This window comes from Pollachius pollachius (assembly GCF_949987615.1).
Source record: "Pollachius pollachius genome assembly, chromosome: 2".
NCBI classification, from domain to species: Eukaryota; Metazoa; Chordata; class Actinopteri; order Gadiformes; family Gadidae; genus Pollachius; species Pollachius pollachius.
Genome location: NC_136935.1, coordinates 40,159,416 through 40,180,417, shown reverse-complemented (window position 1 = coordinate 40,180,417; position 21,002 = coordinate 40,159,416). Strand labels below are relative to the sequence as shown.

The 21,002-nt window shown below is 44.6% G+C and overlaps 1 protein-coding gene across 1 annotated transcript in view; it reads left to right on the top strand.

Annotated features, from left to right (window-relative positions):
* Positions 1-3,898: 3,898 nt before the first annotated feature.
* frem3 (Fras1 related extracellular matrix 3) overlaps positions 3,899-21,002 on the top strand; it is a gene marked incomplete at its 5' end in the record, with an annotated part of 34,536 nt that continues 17,432 nt past the window's right edge. The window contains 4 exons of the mRNA XM_079758659.1: positions 3,899-8,915; positions 9,200-9,289; positions 20,172-20,318; positions 20,564-20,794. Of these exons, the coding sequence (XP_079614785.1) occupies positions 3,899-8,915; positions 9,200-9,289; positions 20,172-20,318; positions 20,564-20,794 (5,485 nt within the window). The remainder of the gene's footprint in view (positions 8,916-9,199; positions 9,290-20,171; positions 20,319-20,563; positions 20,795-21,002) is intronic.

Here is a 21,002-nt window from a genome sequence, read left to right as displayed (position 1 = left end):
TGGCCTAGACTCTATTAAGTAAAACATACAGCAGCGTCCTATCTCCATCCACCGGAAGGACGCTTTTATCGCCACCACCACCACAAGGAACCATACCATACCATCCTCTCAACTGGGATCCGACCACAGTCAACCCTCGGCTATGAACTGGATCCAAATGTCTTGGGTCTCCATAACCTCTATTTATACGCTGTGTATATTTACAACAGCACCGGATGATTGGGATACTAGTGACACAAACAGAATGTTACAGTGAAGGAAATATGTGTGTGTGTGTGTGTCTGTGTGTGTGTGTGTGTGTGTGTGTTTGTGTGTGTGTGTGTGTGTGTGTGTATGTGTGTGTGTGTGTGTGTGTGTGTGTATGTGTGTATGTGTGTGTGTGTGTGTGTGTGTGTGTGTGTGTGTTTGTGTGTGTGTGTGTGTGTGTGTGTGTGTGTGTGTGTGTTGGGGGGTAAAAGACTTATTCTGAACTATTTCCTGGGGGTATGAGGAGTTTATCTACTGTAACTAGGGTAGGACTTTTGCTTCACTGGGGGCTTCTATCATGATGCATATCTAGGCTAGCAAACAGATATTATTATCTTACTATTTACTTGTCATTCAGCAGGCACTTCTAAGTGACTTATGATGAATAATAGATCATTTTGCTCAAGGCTCTTATGTGTGTGTATATATATAGGTGGCCAATAACTTATTTTTCTATATGCAACCAATGCATGTTCACACACACACACACACACACACACACACACACACACACACACACACACACACACACACACACACACACACACACACACACACACACAATAATACATCTGTGCATACACATACACATGTAATGTATGTATGCATGCTCATGTTTTGCTGTCAGTGATGAACCTGTGTGAACCTTCATCCTATTTCCAGATAAAGCAGACCATCCATCAACAGTGCGTGTGGGAAACACACCAAGGTGCTGAAAAGTTAGATTGATTTTGCACGCATAGCAATCTATATATTAATTGTCGATACCGGTTTTTTATAGATTGTGTTCAACAGTATTGTATATGAATAAAAGTGGGTTTACTTTACCAAATATAAGTAGTCACCAATATTACCACAACTAATCACAGCTGGATTACATTATATTATACATCATTTTAAACATCCACTGTTTTTTCCTACTCCTCCAAAAAAACACATATGGACCGAGTTGAAAGCAAGAAAAGCCTCCTGGTTCTCCTCATCCCCCCTCTGGGTGATGCCCCAGTGGGCCATCGGGTGCTTTAATCGGTCACGCTTTGTTCCCCATCTATCATGGGGTCACAGGGTGTGGCTGTCACCGGAGCTGATCTGAGGATGAGGTGAGACCTTAGGATCTGTGTGTTTACCTTGGAGACCAAATAGCAGCAGGTGTCCTGCTGGAAGTAGAGGGCTTTCCCAGTATTCAGCACGGTACTTCAACAACCAATGTATTTATGTTTTATGAGATGATGATAATGATAATATCAGAGCTTCATCCACCATTCATAATATCATTCATAATATCATTATTTGGTTCAATTCAGGAAACGGAGCGATCGATTTACCTTTTCATATTTCTTAACAGGTACGACACATAAATGTATTATAAGAACATTGAAAGCCTTTTGTTGGTCTAAAGATCAAAGTTCATAAGCCAACCGTAGGCCATAGCACACGAGGAGGTGCTATGGCTCATTCGTTCCACTACAGAGGACATCCTGAGGAGATATATTTGTATGTGCTTATAAAAAGCTTGGTCCAAATGCAGTCAGGGGGGAGAAGGGCAACACACCTATTTAGAGGATGTAATGAAAAGAGAGATCTAGAATTTCTTTGACATTGGCATCTTGGCTATTCAGCCAATGCTGTGATCTGTAGGCTTTCTAGCTGTGATGTTGCTAGCTCCGGCCGTGTTTTCGTCACACACCATTATCGCCAATATTTTAATTTTGATATAATTATTAGCGGTAGCCAATTTGTAGACACTTCTTTTTTAATATAGATAATGACTGAAGGTGTTAGCATTCCAACTGTTATCAAGCTAATCACACGTTTATTGTTCTATGATTATGAACCAATTCATGTTTTTGTAAATGTTTAAAACATTATTAACAATGTAAATACAATACAACATTTTTCGCAAATCATTGGAGGGAAGGATTAAAGAAGAGAAAGATAGGAATTGGTAGAACACAAATACTGTAGGTTATGTAAGTTCATAGATCAATCTTTTGATGGAAAAATGGCTTGGAATTCAAATTATTGAATTTTAGCAAGACATATCTGCAAAGTAATACAGACCACTTGATTAAGTCTCCTGCCCTCCTCAAATGATACTCCATAAATGGCCGCTAAGTATTTTTATCCTTGCATGACCTTAAAAACATCATCCGATCAAACTTCCCATTCTGCCATTGTCACTGCATCCAGAAGGTACTGTGTCATTTCTCTGTTGTGCTTTTTTCGAGGTGAGTGTGATGCAGTTGTCATTGACTGTCTCCATTAGACATATACAATAATTTTAGATGCATTCATTATTTAATAGTGATGCTGGATGGTAGAATTATAGCAACACTCACTTGAATGTTAGTAGGGCATTGGAAATTTATGGATCCTTGTATCTTTTTAAAACAGAACATACCAGCTGTTCTGTTTAGTTGGTGATTGTAGGTCAACCACCTTAAACTAAAAAGCAAGATTGGATTCGTCCTTCCAATAAATCAAGACATTTTAGCCGGACATTTACAGTATGAGTGATTTAATGTCAAGTATGCTAGGTTGATTTAAGAAGGAGCACAATTTGAACACACTGAGTTGATTAATGAAATCAACTCTTAAAATGAAGTGCCTGTGAATTTTTAGCATTCTAGGACAGACATTGTTTGATTTAAAGTATTTAAAGCTATTCAGACTGCTTCTAGATCTTTTTGTCTGTTGGGTCCAGGCATCCACCTGTCAGACCAGCTGGAGAGACGCTAGCTACTCTGTGGGAAACCGCAGGGACCTGTGGTGCCGGGACGTCCCAGAGAGATGGTCTTTATGGCTTCAAACCATCCCCTACAAAGAGGGTACACTTGTGCTTAGGTTTGACTTTGTATTTGCATTACATTGTTTTCACTTCTACTACAGGAATGCACAGGAATGTCAGCTGGCCTGAGATTTAGGGATTTTAATGAAAGCAGGTTAAGAAATACCATAACAATGAATCAAATGCTTTCCTAAGATATTTTTCTCCATAGAATATTACTCTCTACTTTTTTTTACAAAACATTAGCTTAACAGGAGGACTTTTCCATTCCTTTGTTATAGCTTTTAGCAATGCCATTACTATAGATTAACCATCCATGAAATAACTAAATATTTTCGTGACAGAGGTTGCAACTTAAACACATGTAATAGTTTGATTATCATTTTTCAGTTATTCTGTGTTGGTACTTAATATGTGGCAGGAATTAAAGATAGTCATTGATACTTTTGTTCTCCCCACCAATCCACAAAATACCTTTTGATGCAGCATTCTTGTGAGGAGTTAGGGTGGGCTAAAGGGGGGTAGTGCTTCCCCAGGCCGTCCAATGGCCTTTCTTAAATTAGCCAAGGGGGCAGGCGGCTCCCTGGCTGTGTAAGCAGAGGGAGGAGTCAGGCTCTAGCACTTTCTAGTGTTTCATTATTACCTGCACAGTCCCACTGCTACACATGCATTGGGTGAGTGGGAGAGAGTCTGTGTAGGGCCACAGCCAACCCAAGAGAGCAGAGATACAGAGAGATTGAGAGAGAGAAGAGTAGAATACATTGCTTTCCATTGCTGATCCCTTTTTCTTTTTTTCTTTAGTGGATAGGACAGTGTGTATTCCCACTGATTTCTGCATTAAATGCAGAGCAACTAGCAGTGGATATGGCTGGTTGTCTGCAAAAATCTCAACCAAGGGCACTTTTGAGATGCCTTCTTCTTGTATTTGTGGCCTCTTTCTTTGCATCGGTCAGAGCTGAGCCCTATGACCCAGCTTTCCTCCATCGCCAAAGAGCCGGACTTAATAAAGACGATATTATCGTTGCCAACAATGGAATCAGAGTTCCCTTGGGGAGGTCAGTTTTTTTGGACCCCATCAATGACCTGGTAACAGACGTGCAGCCAGGGGACCGCTGTCAAATCACCGTGTTGGACAATGACCCACTGGCCCAGACGCCCGGGACCCTGTCCCCTAAGAGGTTCCCATGTGAGTTTGGGACAGACGAAGTGAAGTACATCCATTTCGGTGCTCGGAGCCCCAGCACGGACCGGGTGAAGCTTCAGCTGCGCTACGACTCCCAGACGGAAACAGTGATCATCCCCTTCATGCTGGAGGTGGAGGTGGTGTTCAGGCAGCTGGAGATCCTAACCAGGAATATGCCTCTGTCTGTGGACAAGCTCAACGGAAACAGCAACCCCATTGACAAAAAGGGTCTGGAGTTCTCTTTTGAGGATGGTGTGACACAGTGTAAGATGGCCACTCTGGTCGGCGCCGGAGGTCTTCCAAGGTATGGCATGCTTTTGAATAACTCCACCAACGGCCAGATGATTGACTGTGATGAGTTTGTTAAGCAAGGCATCCGCTATAAGCACACCGCAAACACTAAGTCGCCTAACAGAGACTATATTCCCATGATGATAGAACTGCAGGACATTGATGGCAACACCCTCATGCAAGAGCATTTCCAGATGATGGTAAGAATAAGAGAGGGTGCAGAGAACACGGTTCCTAAACCAAGCTTTGTAGCCATGATGATGATGGAGATCGATCAGTTTGTGATGACGGCTATCACCAGTGATATGCTGGCAGCTGAGGACACTGAGTCAGACCCGGATGATTTAATATTCAACATCACTTCCCCGCTCAGCAATGAGCAGGGTTACATCATTAGCACAGACGACCAGAACCTGCCCATCACATCCTTCTACCAAAGAGACATTAAAGATCTCAAAATAGCCTACAAGCCCCCCTCGGAAGACTCAGAGGTAGAGAGGATTTTCCAGCTTGAGTTTGAAATTGTAGACACGGATGGGGCTGTGTCTGATACTTTTGCCTTCATGATTGTGGTGAAGCCTATGAATACATTAGCTCCGGTGGCAACCAAGAACACAGGGCAGTTGCTGTTTGAGGGGCAGTCGCGAGCCCTGTCAAGCTCCCAGAATTTGGAGATCAGCGATGAGGATAACCTAGAAGACGTGAGAATCACCGTTATTGATGGACTAAAGCATGGCCAACTGACTGTACTTGGCTCACGTAGAAAATTCTTCACGCCTGCCGATTTAGACGCAGGCATTGTGGTGTACCAGCACGACGGCAGTGACACCTACAGCGATAATATTATTTTTAGAATGAGTGACGGTAGTAACGACGTGGAGTTTTTGTTTCCGATCACTATCGCCCCCACGGACGATGAACCCCCGATTATCAATGCCAACACAGGCCTGGTTCTGTTTGAGAATGAAGTCATGCAGATTTCTCCATTCATCCTGAGTGCCACAGATATTGATTCAGAAGATTCCACCATTAAATTTATTGTAGAAGCTCCTTATTCAAGCCTAGGGCAGCTACTCCTCAGACAAGTGGAGCCTCCCACTGACCCCTCTCTTTGGCTGTTCAGTGAGACGGATGAGATGTTTGAACAGGTGGTGACCGAGTTGTTTCAGCAAGATATTCTTGACGGAAAGCTCTTCTACCGTCACATCGGACCCCATAGCACCACCACCATGATCGACCACTTGGTCTTCCGTGTGCAAGACGATAATGACCCTCCTAACCAATCTGGAGAGCACACATTCACCATTAAAATCCACCCTGTGGATGACCTTGCACCTGAGCTAAGTGCTGGGGCCACGCTTCACATGACGGTCCAAGAGTATGAGCTGACACACTTGAGAAGTGCGTTTTTGGCTTACATTGATCTGGATTCAGATGACAGGGACATTAAGTACACCATCACTAAGTCCCCCACTGACACCGATGAGAACAACCCTGCTCAACTGGGGCAGATCGTTCTAACCGACAGCCCTGACACGGTGATCACAGAGTTCACCCAGGCGCAGGTCAACCACCACAAAGTGGCTTACAAACCCCCAGACCAGGAACTGGGAATCACCCCTAAAGTGGTTCAGTTTACATTCAATGTGGAGGACACCACCGGCAACACCGTAGATGGCGTCTTCACTATTTTCCTACAGCCCGTTGACAACAAACCTCCAGTGATAACTAACACTGGATTCACTGTTTTGGAGAGAGGTATGCATATTATCAGCAGAAAAGAACTCCACGCCACTGATAAGGATACCGAAGATGAAAATATTATATTCACGGTGACCCAGGTTCCCCGTCATGGTATCCTGCAGTACTTAGGCATTGACATGTCAAATGGAGAGACATTTGTGCTTGAGGACATAGCCAGCTCCCACCTGTCTTACATACATAGTGGAAAGGAATCCCTGACTGATGTTATCAAGCTGGATGTCAGCGACGGTTTCCACGAGGTTCCCATCATTATCAAGATTAGCATTGAGCCTGTGGATGATGAGAGCCCCACCCTCACCCTCCCCGATGGGCTGCTTGGAGCTTCCATAGATGTCCTAGAGAATGGAGCGACAGAAATAACAAATAACGTCATTCAGGGCCACGATGAAGATACAGACGACCTTGTGTTGACCTTTATAGTGGAGGAGCCGCCCAGGATGGGTGAGATCCTGGTCAACGGAGTCCCAGCTGAAAGATTCACCCAGCAGGATATAATAAATGGTGTGGTGGTGTACGCCCACACATCCGGGGAAATTGGGCCAGTGAGAGAGGAAGACTCGTTCAACCTGACTCTGTCCGACATGTCGGAACAGTGGGTGATCGGGGGGAACAAGATCCAAGGGCTGAGGGTTTACGTCACCATTCTTCCAGTGGACAGCGTTCCACCGGTTGTCACTGTCGGAGATCAGTTTGTGGTTGTTGAGGGGGAGAAGAATGTTATTACTCTGGAGCACATCAAGACTGAGGATATTGACACAGAAAACGACGATATCCTCTGCACCATCATTGTCCAGCCGACCTCTGGCTATGTGGAGAACGTTTCTCCAGCCCCAGGCTCAGAGAAGTCGAGGGCCGGCACAGCCATCACTGCATTCAGTGTCAAGGACATTGGCCTCGGCCATATCTATTATGTTCAGAGCATCCACAAAGGAGTGGAACCGGTGGAGGACAGGTTCACTTTCCGTTGCTCAGATGGTATCAATTTCTCAGAGCGCCACTTTTTCCCTATCGTCATCATCCCAGCTAATGATGAAAAGCCTGAGATTTTCATCCGTGAGTTTGTAGTCATGGAGGGTATGAGTCTGGTCATTGATACGCCAATCCTGAATGGTGCTGACTCAGACATCCCTGGGGATGAGCTGGAGTTTGAGATCATCAAAAACCCAAAGTATGGTGTAATAGTTCAGCAACTCAGCACTGGATCCGTCCCGGTGACCAAGTTCAACTTGGAACAGATCAAAGAGGGCTCCAACATTGTGTACGAACACAATGACTCAGAGACCACAGAGGACAGCTTTGAAATAAGGCTCTCGGATGGGAAAAATACCGTGACGAAGAAAGTGATCATCATGGTCATTTCCGTTGATGATGAGACGCCCAGGATGGCCATAAATGATGGACTTGAAGTGGAAATTGGGGAGACGAAAATAATCAGCAATAAGGTGTTAAAGGCCACAGACCTTGATTCAGAGGACAAAACACTAACATATGTCATGCGCTATGGCCCGACTCAAGGATATCTTCAACGCATCACCAAGTTCGGAGATGTTACGGGTAATATCACCCTTGGCATGAACTTCACGCAGGACGAAATTGACAGACAGCTGATCCATTATGTGCACACAGGCCAAGAGGGCATCCGTGACCTGTTGAAGTTCGATGTCACAGATGGCATTAATCCCCTTATTGACCGTTACTTCTACATCAACATAGGAAGTATTGACATGGTGTTCCCTGATGTTATCAATAAAGGGGTGACTCTGAAAGAAGGAGGCAGAGTAACTCTGACCACTGATCTCCTGAGCACCACTGACATTAACTCTCCAGATGAACACCTCAGCTTCAGCATCACTCGAGCCCCCAGCCGGGGGCATCTGGAGTGCACCGACCACCCAGGTGTTCCCATCTCCACCTTCACCCAACTACAACTGGCCGGCAACAAGGTCTACTACATCCACACCTCGGACGACGAGATGAAGATGGACAGCTTTGAATTTGAGGTCACAGATGGGTACAACCCGGTTTTCCGTACCTTTAGAGTGTCCATCACCGACGTGGACAATAAGAAACCAGTCCTTACCATTAACAAAATGGTGGTGGGAGAGGGAGAAACCAAGCTCATCACCCCATTTGAGTTGACGGCAGAGGACCGCGATACACCGGATAAAAATCTGAGGTTCATCATCACCCAGGTGCCTGTCCACGGACAGCTGCTCTTCAACAAAACACAACCGATAACCAGTTTCACCAAGCAGGACCTGAACGAAAACCTCATCACCTACAAGCACGACGGTACAGAGACGAGCGACGACAGCTTCTCGTTCACCGTCACCGACGGCACGCACACCGACTTCTACGTCTTCCCCGACACCGTGTACGAGACACGGAAGCCCCAGTTGATGACCATTCGGGTCAACACAGTGGACAACGGCATCCCCCAGATTGTGGTCAACAGGGCCGCGGCCTCCCTGAGACTCCTGCCCACAGGCCACGTGGGGTTCCTGGTGACCAGCAAGGCCCTGAGGTCCGAGGACCGAGACAGCCCCCGTAACGTGCTCAAGTACGTGGTGACGGAGACGCCTCTGCATGGCCTGATCATCAACACGGCAGTGGGCAACGACAGCATCACAACCTTCACTCAAGGTAAGCAAAACCGTATAAAAAAAGGTATGATTTCCATCATCATTATATTGAATAGAAGTAGCTTTCTTAATGCTACCAGTTAAATGAAATATGCCGTGAATTTTTATAGTTAAACAAATGTATTTCCAAGATTATTCATTTAAATAAATGTATCAATTTGAATGACACCCAGAATCTAATTTTGTTTGAAAAAAAAAAAAAAAGCTTCAGGGTTGTAAATTAAGCAAAAGAAAATCAAACCTGTAAACTATCTCAAACTGTCTTTTTTTTCTTCTCGCTGTCAGCTGATATCGATGACATGAAGATCTGCTACGTGCTGTTGGACGGGAGCAATGCCACCAGTGACATCTTCTACTTCACCATTGAAGACCACGGTAGGAACCATGAAATATTTGTCTAAAAGCTCGTCCTCATTGACACCATGGACCGCTGAGCCACCACTTGCCTCAAGGGAACGTTAACTAAACCCATATCCTTCTCTAAGTGCTCTCCCCTTTAAAACTTAAAACTTCTTTCCCCTGTCAGTCTCCCAGATGTTTGCATCACAAAGACTTAAGGCAGTTGGCCATGACTGAAGCTACGATTAGAGGCACTGCCGGCACCAGGCTCCTCTTTCCCCAAATGGAAAGGGAAGCAGGGCTAAAGGAAAGGGGTCAGAGTAGGGACCGGTCAAATAAAGCTCAAGTTTATGCAAAACTGAAAGAGTGGGTGGGAGGAATAAAGCTGTACACTTTATGTCACTGAACAATAGGGACCGTTTTCCTGGCTGAAAACTTTTCACTGCTTAGAAATCCCTTTCTTCGTCTGTTTGAAATGATGCCAGGGGGGAACCTAATGTGTGGAGAATTATGTGTGTGATTTTGTCATTTTTCTCACTGAATCCATTTTAACGTCTAGTTTTGAGGATCAGTCAAATCTTTTTTTATCGCTTATTGTTTATCGCAGATGCAGTCTTGATAACATTGACATTTGTACTGTCTCATTTGTTTAGGGAAACATCATATTACAAAAAAATCAATTATTGTATTTTTTTTTTGCACTCCTTTAACACCTTGAACACGTTCAAAACTTTCCTCGCAGATATTCAAAACATTGCTGTGTATTGCAATGTTACTAAATGCTTTATAATAAAAGAAAGTGGGTGGGGCATGCTTCTGCTATTTTAACATCAGCTGTAAATACTGAAGAGATCCTCAGAGCTGTAATTGCAATCCATGCTGCAGGGGAAGTGTAGTCTATAATTATGCTTGGATGTCCAATATCATTACCGGGGTCACTTAAGAGAGAGAGGGAGAGGGTAACGAGTTTGGGCCTTCTGGCATTTTGCTCTCTATTTTCACTACAGTCCCATGTCAATCATAGTAACAGCATCGACTTTAGAAGGTGCTTCATTATTAACTCAGTATTGAACTAAAGATCATGGAAAGCTTCATTCATTGAGATACTTAGATCATCATTCACATCATATAACATGCTATAACCCCTGGTCAAATTTGGGATCTACACTTTACTTTACCTAAGAAGAAAGTTAGTTATCAACTAACCGTTTGCTTAAGTAAATAAAGTACAGTTTGATTCAGTAGGTTCCTTAGTAGATCATTTAAAGATTTTCAGCATATGTTTATCCCCATGATCAAAATCAGGATACACACTTTAGAGTAAGGATACAATTATTAACTGCATTAACTCATGTTCATTTATTCATGGCTAATTGGTTGAATATTGGACCCTTTTCGAAAAGTGTTTAGATACCACTCTCAACCTTTGGGTTAGATGCAACCTGTTCATTTTACTAGGGTGAGCATAGAACAGGAGAACAGGAAGGGCAGACAAGAGCTTCCGTTAGCACAACACTTTATTCTGTTTGCTGTCCCACATTGTTTAAGCTCCACACAAAGAATTTCAGGGCCAGGTGCAAGGGGTGCATTCAGGGCTTTGATTCTTGAAGTGACGGTCACGCACTGAGGGCACAAAGGCTGAAGATGGGTCACTGCATCAGCCACCATCATCTACTCTCAAACAAGCGCACTGATATATATATATATATATATATATATATATATGAGGCGTTTTCAAACTCACACACATAACACACACCCAGAGACTTCACAAACATCGGCAAAAAAGAAGCACACATCCACATCCATGACCAAACACACACACTAACACACATACACACAAACACACACACACACACACACACACACACACACACACACACACACACACACACAAAGACAATCAGAAAACCACATCCAACAAAGATGAAGTGAAGTCCATTTGACCGGTGAAGGCTAAGTGTTGTGGTAGGCAGCCAGGAGGAGGGGGTGGGGGTCTATATTTGTTTTAGGCTAGACATGTAGAGACAGGTAGACAGAGAAACATCTGATGGTCTGCTAGCCTGATTAAATAGAGTGTGACGCTAAGCTGTTGAGATGGAAGCAGAAAAAAATTAGTTGTTCCAAATAACTTAGACTATAAGACATTGCTCTGTGTTTATCTAGAAAAGAGATTCTGGGGGATAGAATTTAGAAAGCATATTGAGGATAATTAGGTTAAGTCTATTGTAAAGGGTATGTGTAATAAACTGATCCTACAAGAAATGGGGCCAAGCAAGTGGGCAAACACATACTAAAACACAAGATGGTCTTTCCACCGGATCTCCGTTTTCAACCATGGACCCTATTTAGCATGTTTGTCAGGGAATATCTTGTATTGCTGTTGGAGTACACCTGTCCGCTTTGTTTGTTGGTGTGTTTGTTGGTGTGTGTGTGTATGTAAGTGCCTGTGTGTGTGTGTGTGTGTGTGTGTGTGTGTGTGTGTGTGTGTGTGTGTGTGTGTGTGTGTGCATGTGTGTTTGCCTATCAATGTGTGTGTGTATGTGTGTGTATGTATGTGTGTGTCTATGTAAGACACGCTTGTGTGTGTCTACTGTGTGTGCATGTATGTTTGCATATCCATGTTTGTGTATGTGTGTGTTTGTGTTAGTGTTAGTGTTAGTGTGAGTGTGAGTGTGTGTGTGTGTGTGTGTGTGTGTGTGTGTGTGTCCATGTATGTTTATGTGTATGTGTGTCGGTGTGTGTGTGTGTGTGTGTGCATGTCCCAGTTAGTGTGTCTATGTGTGTGTCCTAGTGAGGAGGTCAGGGGATTGGACAAGGTACAGTCAGCATTCCCGTCACGTTGAGAAGGACACTAGGTAGCCCCCGTGCTGCACAGGAGCCAGAGGGAAGACGGCTCGGAGCGTCTCTTTAACTTCTCACCCCGTCATCGTGACACCATGGCTGGAATGTTCCCCGGCCAGCACCTTAAATCAATCACTGCACAGCAGCAAATACATACTGACACCCAGATACTGATAAATGTAGTGCCGATGGATAGAGAGGTAGGTCGGTAGGTAGATCGGAAGTAGATGTAAAATCTTAATGTATTTCATTTTGCTTAATAATCCCAACTGTCCAGGCATAAAAGCTAACTTCCTGAGGTTTCTTTCATTAGCATCAAGTACTAATATCAATGGAAACAGTCATTCACATTCAGTCCAGAGGTCCAGAGTCCTCTTACAAGCACGCTCTTTAAGGAGAAACAGAGAGAGACGATAAAAGCGTGTTTTTACAAGTAGCCATGTAACCCATGAATCCTTGATCCGTCAGACAGGGGGTGAACCTCGCCACAGGCTATGTGCTGGAGAGGTATCGGGTTGGCCAAGCATTCTGTGAAGGGATATCTTCTATACCTTTTCTCCCTTGCTTGTTTGAGAAGGGGGGGTGGAGATCGAGGGACAAGGTGATAGCGACTGAGAAGCGGTCATTAAAACCCTTTGCATACATCGCCACATCACTGCCAATCTCAAGAGGCAAAAACCAGGTCTTGGATTTCAGCAGAATTGTAATGAATCTGCACTGATTGACCGATTGAGAGCAGAGACAGCAGGAAGGGAGCCGGTGTAGGTTGATAAGACGAAAGAGCCCATCTCTGTCTACATACGTTTCCGACAGTAGCAACAATATGTATACTCTTCCCAGTGCTGGGGTCGGTGGTGGACCCCAGTGAGCTGGGTGTTATGTGATCATTCAGACGGGGGTTGGGGGGGTAGGCGGTATGTAGGTCCCTTGGAGGCTCCAGACTCCAGCGCCACAAACACACTAGACCCTGGAGACTACGGAGGGAAGTGGAATCCCTATGGCAGACAGGTGTGTGTGTGTGTGTGTGTGTGTGTGTGTGTGTGTGTGTGTGTGTGTGTGTGTGTGTGTGTGTGTGTGTGTGTGTGTGTGTGTGTGTGTGTGTGTGTGTGTGTGTGTGTGTGTGTGTGCGTGTGTGTGTGTGTGCGCGCGTGCAAGTGTGCGTCTGAACGTGTGTGTGTGTGTGTCTGCTCAAGGGGATTACCTTTCAGCACCCAGTGTCACCCACTCTCCCTGACCCCCCACTCTCAGCGCCATAGAAACCCAACCCAACGCCAGATAGGCTGATAACCTATAGACTTTCACTGCAGGGATGCGTGTATTCCATAGTATGGGGACAGGGCAGCATTGAAACGGAAGGACCCAACAGACTGTTTAAATAGAAGTACAACCTAGGGGCAGACGGTGTATGTAGGTGTGTGTATGTATGTTTGTGCATGTAATTATGTATTTGTATTTGTATTATTTGTATGTGTATGTGAATACAGGGGCATCAACACATTCACACACACAGATGCACGGCTGCTTCTGATATAGTGCACATGGCAACATTTATTATCCATATACACACTGCTTTATAAAGTTTTTATAAGTTTTTATATTTCGACATACATCACGGAATCACGACTATATATTGCACGCGCACATTTTCTTTTCAAATTTCAGTGTTACGCAGTAGCGGGAACCAGTCACGATAGAGCGGTACCCAAGCAGACCCTCTGACACTATGTGGGCGGACGGAAAGCCTCTAGTTGGTCACAGCCATGATACTTCCTAACAGCGTCTTCTGATCCCGGCCCCCGTCAACCCGTGTCAACAGTCCCAGGGAGATTTACTGGCTTCTGGTGCCAACGCTGAGCCCCCCCCCCCCCCAACCCCCCTTGGGGCTTGGTGCTTGATCCCAGTGGTCCTAATGCCTCCTCTACCAACACTGTGTTCCTTCAGTCGCCTGGCCCTCATGTTAATCCCTTTATAGCATCATTTAGATGTGACCCCTCTCGCTCTCTCTCTCTCTCTCTCTCTCTCTCTCTCTCTCTCTCTCTCACTCTCTCTCTCTCTCTCTTTCTCTCTCTTTCTCTCTCTCTAGTAAATTATATATTATTTAATTCTTTACTTTTTTCTGTTTCTTTTCTGTTACTTTTTATTTCTCTCTCACTTTTTCTCTCTCTTTTTCTCTCTCCTCTCTCTCTCTTCCCTTTCTCTCTTCTCTCTCTCTCCCCTCTCTCTGCTCTCTCTCTCTTCTCTGTCTCTTCCCTCTCTCTCTCTCTTCCTGCTCTCTCTATCTTCCCTCTCTCTCTCCCGCCCTCTATCTACTCTGTCTCTCTATCCCTTTGTCCCATACCTCTGCTTTGGTCATGATGAATGTTAGCTGCGGGCTAGGCCCGCTTAGGCGAGTGTATGATATATGGCCACGGTGGCTATTCTTACCTTATCTCTGGCAAAGCATAGCTATGCTAATTATTGTCCTTTCCCTTTAAGCTTGAGTTAGCATGATATGGGGAGATTGCTTCCTTCGATCTGCCTTTGGCTAGATAAAACATTTCCTAGCCCAACTAGCCTTCTTCCTTACTCAACTTAATTATTATTTATTGGCCGCAGCGATACATTCCCCGGTTTGTCAGTGGCCCTTTTGATTCTATGTTCACACACACGTCGTCTGTTGACACCACTCATGTCTGTAGAGCGTGCATATCGGTCCTAGGCCGTGTATCCCCCGTGATTTGTTGCACAGTGGGGGTGGATCGCATGGCCAAGCTCTCGAGGGTATCTGGTCTCTTGTGTCGTATAAATGACAGCACATGCTACTGGCGTCCATGAGCCATGATTGCAGTTATTAATACCCCCTCCCGTCCTCCCACCCTCTCTCAGACCCTCAGCCGGTCTGGAGGTGAAATCTGTGGAATCCAGCGAGGAGGCCAAGTTAAGCGCCCGGCATTCAAGAAACAATTTTTCTTACATCCGTGAAATTGTTCCTATTCCCATTACTATTCTTACCTTTCGATCATTACTCTTGTGATGGGATTATATTGAGCCTGCGTTGTCGTTACCTGGCGGTGTTCACCGACAGCGCGTCCCCCATCTCCGTGCTCCGACACCGGACATGCCAGAATTTAACATATCCGGCGCAGCATTTATTTATATTTTGCGGTATGATTAATGGGGAAATGTAATCTTAAGAGCGGCCCTCATTCTTGTCACTCAGTGGGGATGTATTCTTAGCCTTTAGCTTGCCGCCGCTTGCATCATGCGTGGCCAGACGTCAGAGCCGTCAGAGCTCCTCACCTCTGATGATTCGCCCCACGGCTGACCCACGGCCGAGGGCGTCTATGTATGGTGGTGCGGACCCTGCTGTGTGGATACTGTCTCAGTTGGCCGATGAGAGAACGTGCTGCAAAAGGTCCTTGGCATGGAGGGAGGGAGGGGGAGGGGGTTGTACTGTTTGTGTGTCTCCTGGTTCCACTGCTGACAGAAGACTTTAGGTCGGCTGCTGGTTCTGGGGGGGTGGGGGTGGGGGGGGAATCCTTTTATCCTCCTGCAGACATTCTTTATGGAGTTACTGAATTCTAGCTGTTCTTCATTTCGGAATTTCTAAGACGTTGAATGTAAAATTATGTAATTTGTGAAGAACAGGATAATTGTGGTCTTGTAATAATGTGTATTCACATTGCCTTTTTGGAAAGTCCATTTACTATCCTCAACTATAGAACATAATTACACACATACTTCTCTTTGTTGTATTCATTCATAAATTGATCTTCAAGTCAGTTCTTGTCAACCCTCAGTTAATAACTCTAGTCCCTAGACGACATCTAAGATAGAATCATCTTTCAAATGAGTGCATGCATTATGGAAGTCTGCCATTTACACTCAGAGGGTTTTCAGAATGTCCGTCATGCGCTAGTAGTGATGATTAGCGTCAATCACTCAGCGGCGAAGGGACTGAAACAGAGACATAAAAAAAATAAATTATGCTCGTAAAGCTTTTCATCCACATAGAAACGATGACGTAGGAGGAAATAGGAGCCGCGTAGGAGAAGCTACAGCGTGGACATGTTTGATGTTCAGTTCAAGTGTTTGTCATAAAAATTCCAATAAAGGAGGCCGTAAATTAGCGCAGAGGTCAAGCAGGCCTTTACTAAGTCAGCCTTCCCGCTATTTTCTATACCTGCTTTGACTTTTTAAACGATTTCAAACAAAAAAAAACCAATGGAAAAGTGTTAAACGGGAACAATGACTATTAAAAAGCAAATTAAACAGTGCACTTTCAGACATGTGCCTACAAAAAACACGGAAAAGCCACTTATATTTATTGAAATGAGCTCATTTTATATTTAAAGAGGCAATGCCCTCTTCCCAGCCTGATTTTTAACTGCACATTCAAAAGAATGGCGGAGAAGGTTAACGTCGGAGCTTGGCACTGTGCTGTACTGAAGTGAAGGCCATAAAGGGAGGCAGACAGACAGACAGACAGACAGAGAGCCATGGCCAGAGCCCACCCAGGCTGCAGCCTGCTGTCCCATCCGCCTCTCCACGGCCTCCACACACACAGAGCCGGCATGTGGGAGGCCAGCGGAGCTGTGGGGAGGGTGGGGGGGGAGGTAGACTGGTGGCTGGTGGGAGGAGTACAGCTGTCACTTTAGCCGCCGCTGTCGTGATTTTGTGGCAAGAGAAAAGGTTTTGTTGCACGTGCAAGTGCACACACAGACGCCCACACAAAGACGAGATGAGACTGAGAAAAGATTGATCGATTATCGAGTGGTTAGCGATTAAATACAGAGTCAAGCCAAATTATAAAAAGAGGCGTGGGAGACATGAAATATGTAGGCAAGGCAAGGCAATACAAGGCAACTTTATTTATATAGCACTTTTCATACACAAGGCAGACTCAAAGTGCTTATAGCTGTAATGCTCATAGCTGTAGTTCTATAGAGTGTTTATTTGTACATTTCTGAAGACAAAAGAGTTCTTGGGAGCCGTGTGAGGGAGCAGCACCTGCTCCGAAACTGGAAGTCGTAAACACACTGAAAAGACCACTCTTGGAGAGTGACAGATGTCACAGAGACGGCTTCACTGTGGCAATCTGTGACTGGTCTTCGTCCCAGGAAATTCCTCCAGTGACATGGGGGTCACCATCAGCAGACCTGCACTGGGGCAACTTTTATTGTTCCCTAAGAGGGAGTTATTTAGTTATTGTCCTCATGAGGAACAATGGATATTGTGGAAGATAGAAAGAGGGTTTTCATTAGAATTTGATTGAATTATAATCAGAATTTGATGAAAGCCGCTGTTTAAGAGTGGTTACACAAACTATTAAATGGCTTTGTGATGTAGAATTGTCTTTTAGTATATTCTTTGACGTCACGACGAGGGGACACCTGCGGTGAGGTGTGTGTGGATGGGTCAAGCTCTGTCTGGCTTCTTGGGCCAATATAGTATAAAGCCACGGTGTGTCTGCGTGGTTTTGTGTGTTTGTTTGTGTTGTATTCAAAAGAAGGTTAAGCTGTTCAGACACTTATAGTTGAATGCCGCTGTGTTTGACGCATTCCATACACATCGCTGATTTCAATGCTGATACGACGGTACTAAAAACGTGAAGAAACCAATACCTCAGAGCAGAGTTTGAGGCCTGTATCACTGCATATGAGATATTAACAAGACGCAAAAAAACACCCAATACCGTTTCTCTTTGTGTCTTAAAAATTGTAAGCCGCCAGATCACTGAGCCCTGAAACAGAGGGCTCTTTTATGTCCACACTGCAGCCCTTATTCAATAATCCTAGATGACCCCTCTCTATGTCTTTCACTTGTATTAACTCTGCAAGACACAGCACACTTTCTCTGCAACAAAAAACTACAGTTTGATATTTGTAGTCTTTTGACTGCAGGTCAAAGTTGCTTTCAAGTTCACGTCAAGTGCGGCTGATATAGGCTAAACATAGGCTTTTAAATCATACTAATTAGACTATACTCAACACTTTTTTATGTGTTTTATATATGTCTACACTGTCATAATTGTATTTTACCATCTCATACTTTTTATAAAAAAATGCCCTTTCAATTGATACATTGTCTTTTACTGATTATCCATTAAAACTCGGAATGTTTGAAGGCTGATTCATGAATAAACATCTGTTAAACATTTGTGTATGAATATCAAGTTGAGGTATTCAGAAAGGGACAGCCGTGACTTGTAACTTGAGCTTGGTCAAGGTTACCAGTGGGCACCATGTCTCCTAGCCAAAATCAAGGTTAGGTCAATGTCTGCATGGCCCATGGGTCGGTGGGTGTATTTGTGGGCATGTTGAATATGTGTCGGTCGGACTTTGTTATTCTATTCCAAACTCCCAAAAGTTATGTCTGCAGTTAGAAATATTTCATTACTCCTAAATAAATGCCACCAAAATCCAAAGTACAAAGTATATTTTACTAGTTAGTAATTTACCAAGCACATTGATCCAAAGCAACATAAAGGAAATTCCAATACATGTGACTAAAGTGCAGGTAGGATGCGTGCAGGTTAGACTGCGGACATGAGGGATAGAACCCATTACCCTTTCGGTTGGGAGCTGAACTCCCCATGCTACTATACTATTCTTCTGTTGTGTCTTGGCCCGGTCCAAGCTACTATGTTGTCATGCATGCTAGAGGAAGCGGCCCTATCCCATTGTAAACGGACAAGCTAAGTTCCCCACACTGATTTCATTCTTCCCAGTCACATAGCGGGAAGAGATCCTCAGATCTTATCCTGGGTCGGAGGGAGCTCCATGCTGGCTCTCCTGTGGTTTGAGGAGCAGATGTTGCTGCTCGCCATTGTTCTCCAAAGAGCGCGCTGTCCACCAACCCGCTGTCCTCAAACAGCCATGATGGATGCTCTTCACTCTAGGCTAAACATTTTTCCCGCCATTAAATTTTGACTTGACAAATTGCGGAACCCGATATCTTGTCTTCCTCGACTGTTGAGGAACAATCAATTTTCTTGTCTTCATCGACACTGAGCCACTGTGGAATTGCTAGTGAATCATTAGTGGCCTCTGTGACCAAAACTAACCAAATCTGACCCTTCTCTCACCTCCCTTATCCGAAAGTAACCGCTAAGCACAAAAGGTTATTGCGTGCCCAAAGCTTCAGGTCTCCATGCCTCTCTGAACATCAGATGACAGGCCGGTGCTGAGGCTAAGAAAACTAACAATCAGCGAACACTTCTGAGAAAGAAGTGCCCCTGAACCATCAGCCATTAAGGGAATGAACAGAAGGGGCTTGACGTAGATTCTTTTGATGGATTACATGAGGTAGTCACGGGATGGTGTGGATTTAGGACAGGAATGGACCTGGAGCCAGGGTTATGTGGCAGGTGACTCATGGGTTAGAAGTGTGACCTACAGCCTACAGACACTTCTAAAGATAAGAGAGACAGCTCCATCCACTTTTCCCTCAGAAAGCTTCATGCATTGCTTTGGGTTTGGGTGTTACGGAGACTGGTTGTCGGTGCTTTCCACAGAGACACATTTATTATATGAACTTCTCTGGACACAGACTATTCTATTAAAAGGAGAAAGATGACATGTGGGTCGTCTTTGAGAGTTTTTGATGTGTGCCTGAACAGTGTTACCCTGCGGCGTCCTGCTGGGAATGGGATTAGCTGGGATTAGAAAAAAAGAGTCAAATAAGACAGATCATAGGTCATGTAGGGGCACGGGGGAGGATGGCGAAGGATCAATCCAATTAAACAATCCTGTAGCATTCTACCTATCTCTCTATGAACCTGTGCCAGTATGTGATTTATTCTGTTGGTCCATTCTGTCTCATTTGCCTGAGTCCTGTCTGTTCGAACTCAGTCCCTATGTTTTATTGAAAGCTCTAAACTGATAGAGTGGAATAAAATAGAACAAGATATGCTTGTTGTGACACCAATTTGTGCATGATGATGCTAATAATAGCGTAAAGCTATCATCATGTTATCTCTTACAAATGCAATATGCTCACTCTAATGTTTGGGTCATCTTTTGCGAAATACGCAATGGATGACCCTATCCTCCGATATGAACTGATGAATACTTCAATGTTATTCCTCTTCAAGGTGGAAACAAACTGAAGCCCCAGCCATTCCGGCTGAACTGGGCGTGGATCTCTCTGGAGACGCAGTACTACCTGGTGAATGAGGACGTCAAGTTCCTGGAGGTGACGCTCAGAAGGAGGGGCTTCTTAGGGGAGACGTCCTTTGTCAGTAAGTTCACACAAGAGTGAAGAATTAGGTTCTCACAAGGTCTTTGACTGTTTGCCGATGGCCACATGCCAAATTCAGAATCCGATTCATTCATTCATTTGAAAGTGTATTATAAATGTATGTATTATAATGAAATACAAAAATGGGATGTAAAAAGACATAACGTATTCCCATAGCTCAGCTGATTGTAATAGCTGTAAATGTAGAGGTATCAGGTACACAACCTCTCCATGATTCAACTCCAGGCATTGCTACCAAGGACGGCACAGCCAAGAAAGACAAGGACTTCCGCGGGAAGGCCCAGAAGCAGGTGCAGTTCAACCCGGGGCAGACCACGGCCACCTGGAAGGTTAAGATCTTCACGGACCGGGAGTACGAGATCTCGGAGACCTTCGAGATCCAGCTGTCCGACCCGGTGATGGCCGTGCTGGAGTTCCCTGATGTCGCCACCGTGGAGATCGTAGACCCCGGAGATGGTGAAAGTTCATGTTTGACCCTTGAACTATGCACTATGTTCCATGATAGTTTAGTGGTTAGGGTGTTTGACTCCCAGCTGAAAGGTTCATGGTTTGAGGCCCAAAGAGTCTACCCGTCGTAGGGTTCCTTGAGCAAGGGTCCATAATCTCTGCCTGTTTATGAATGACATGATGCATATGAAGAAATTCACTGTACATTGCTTTGGAT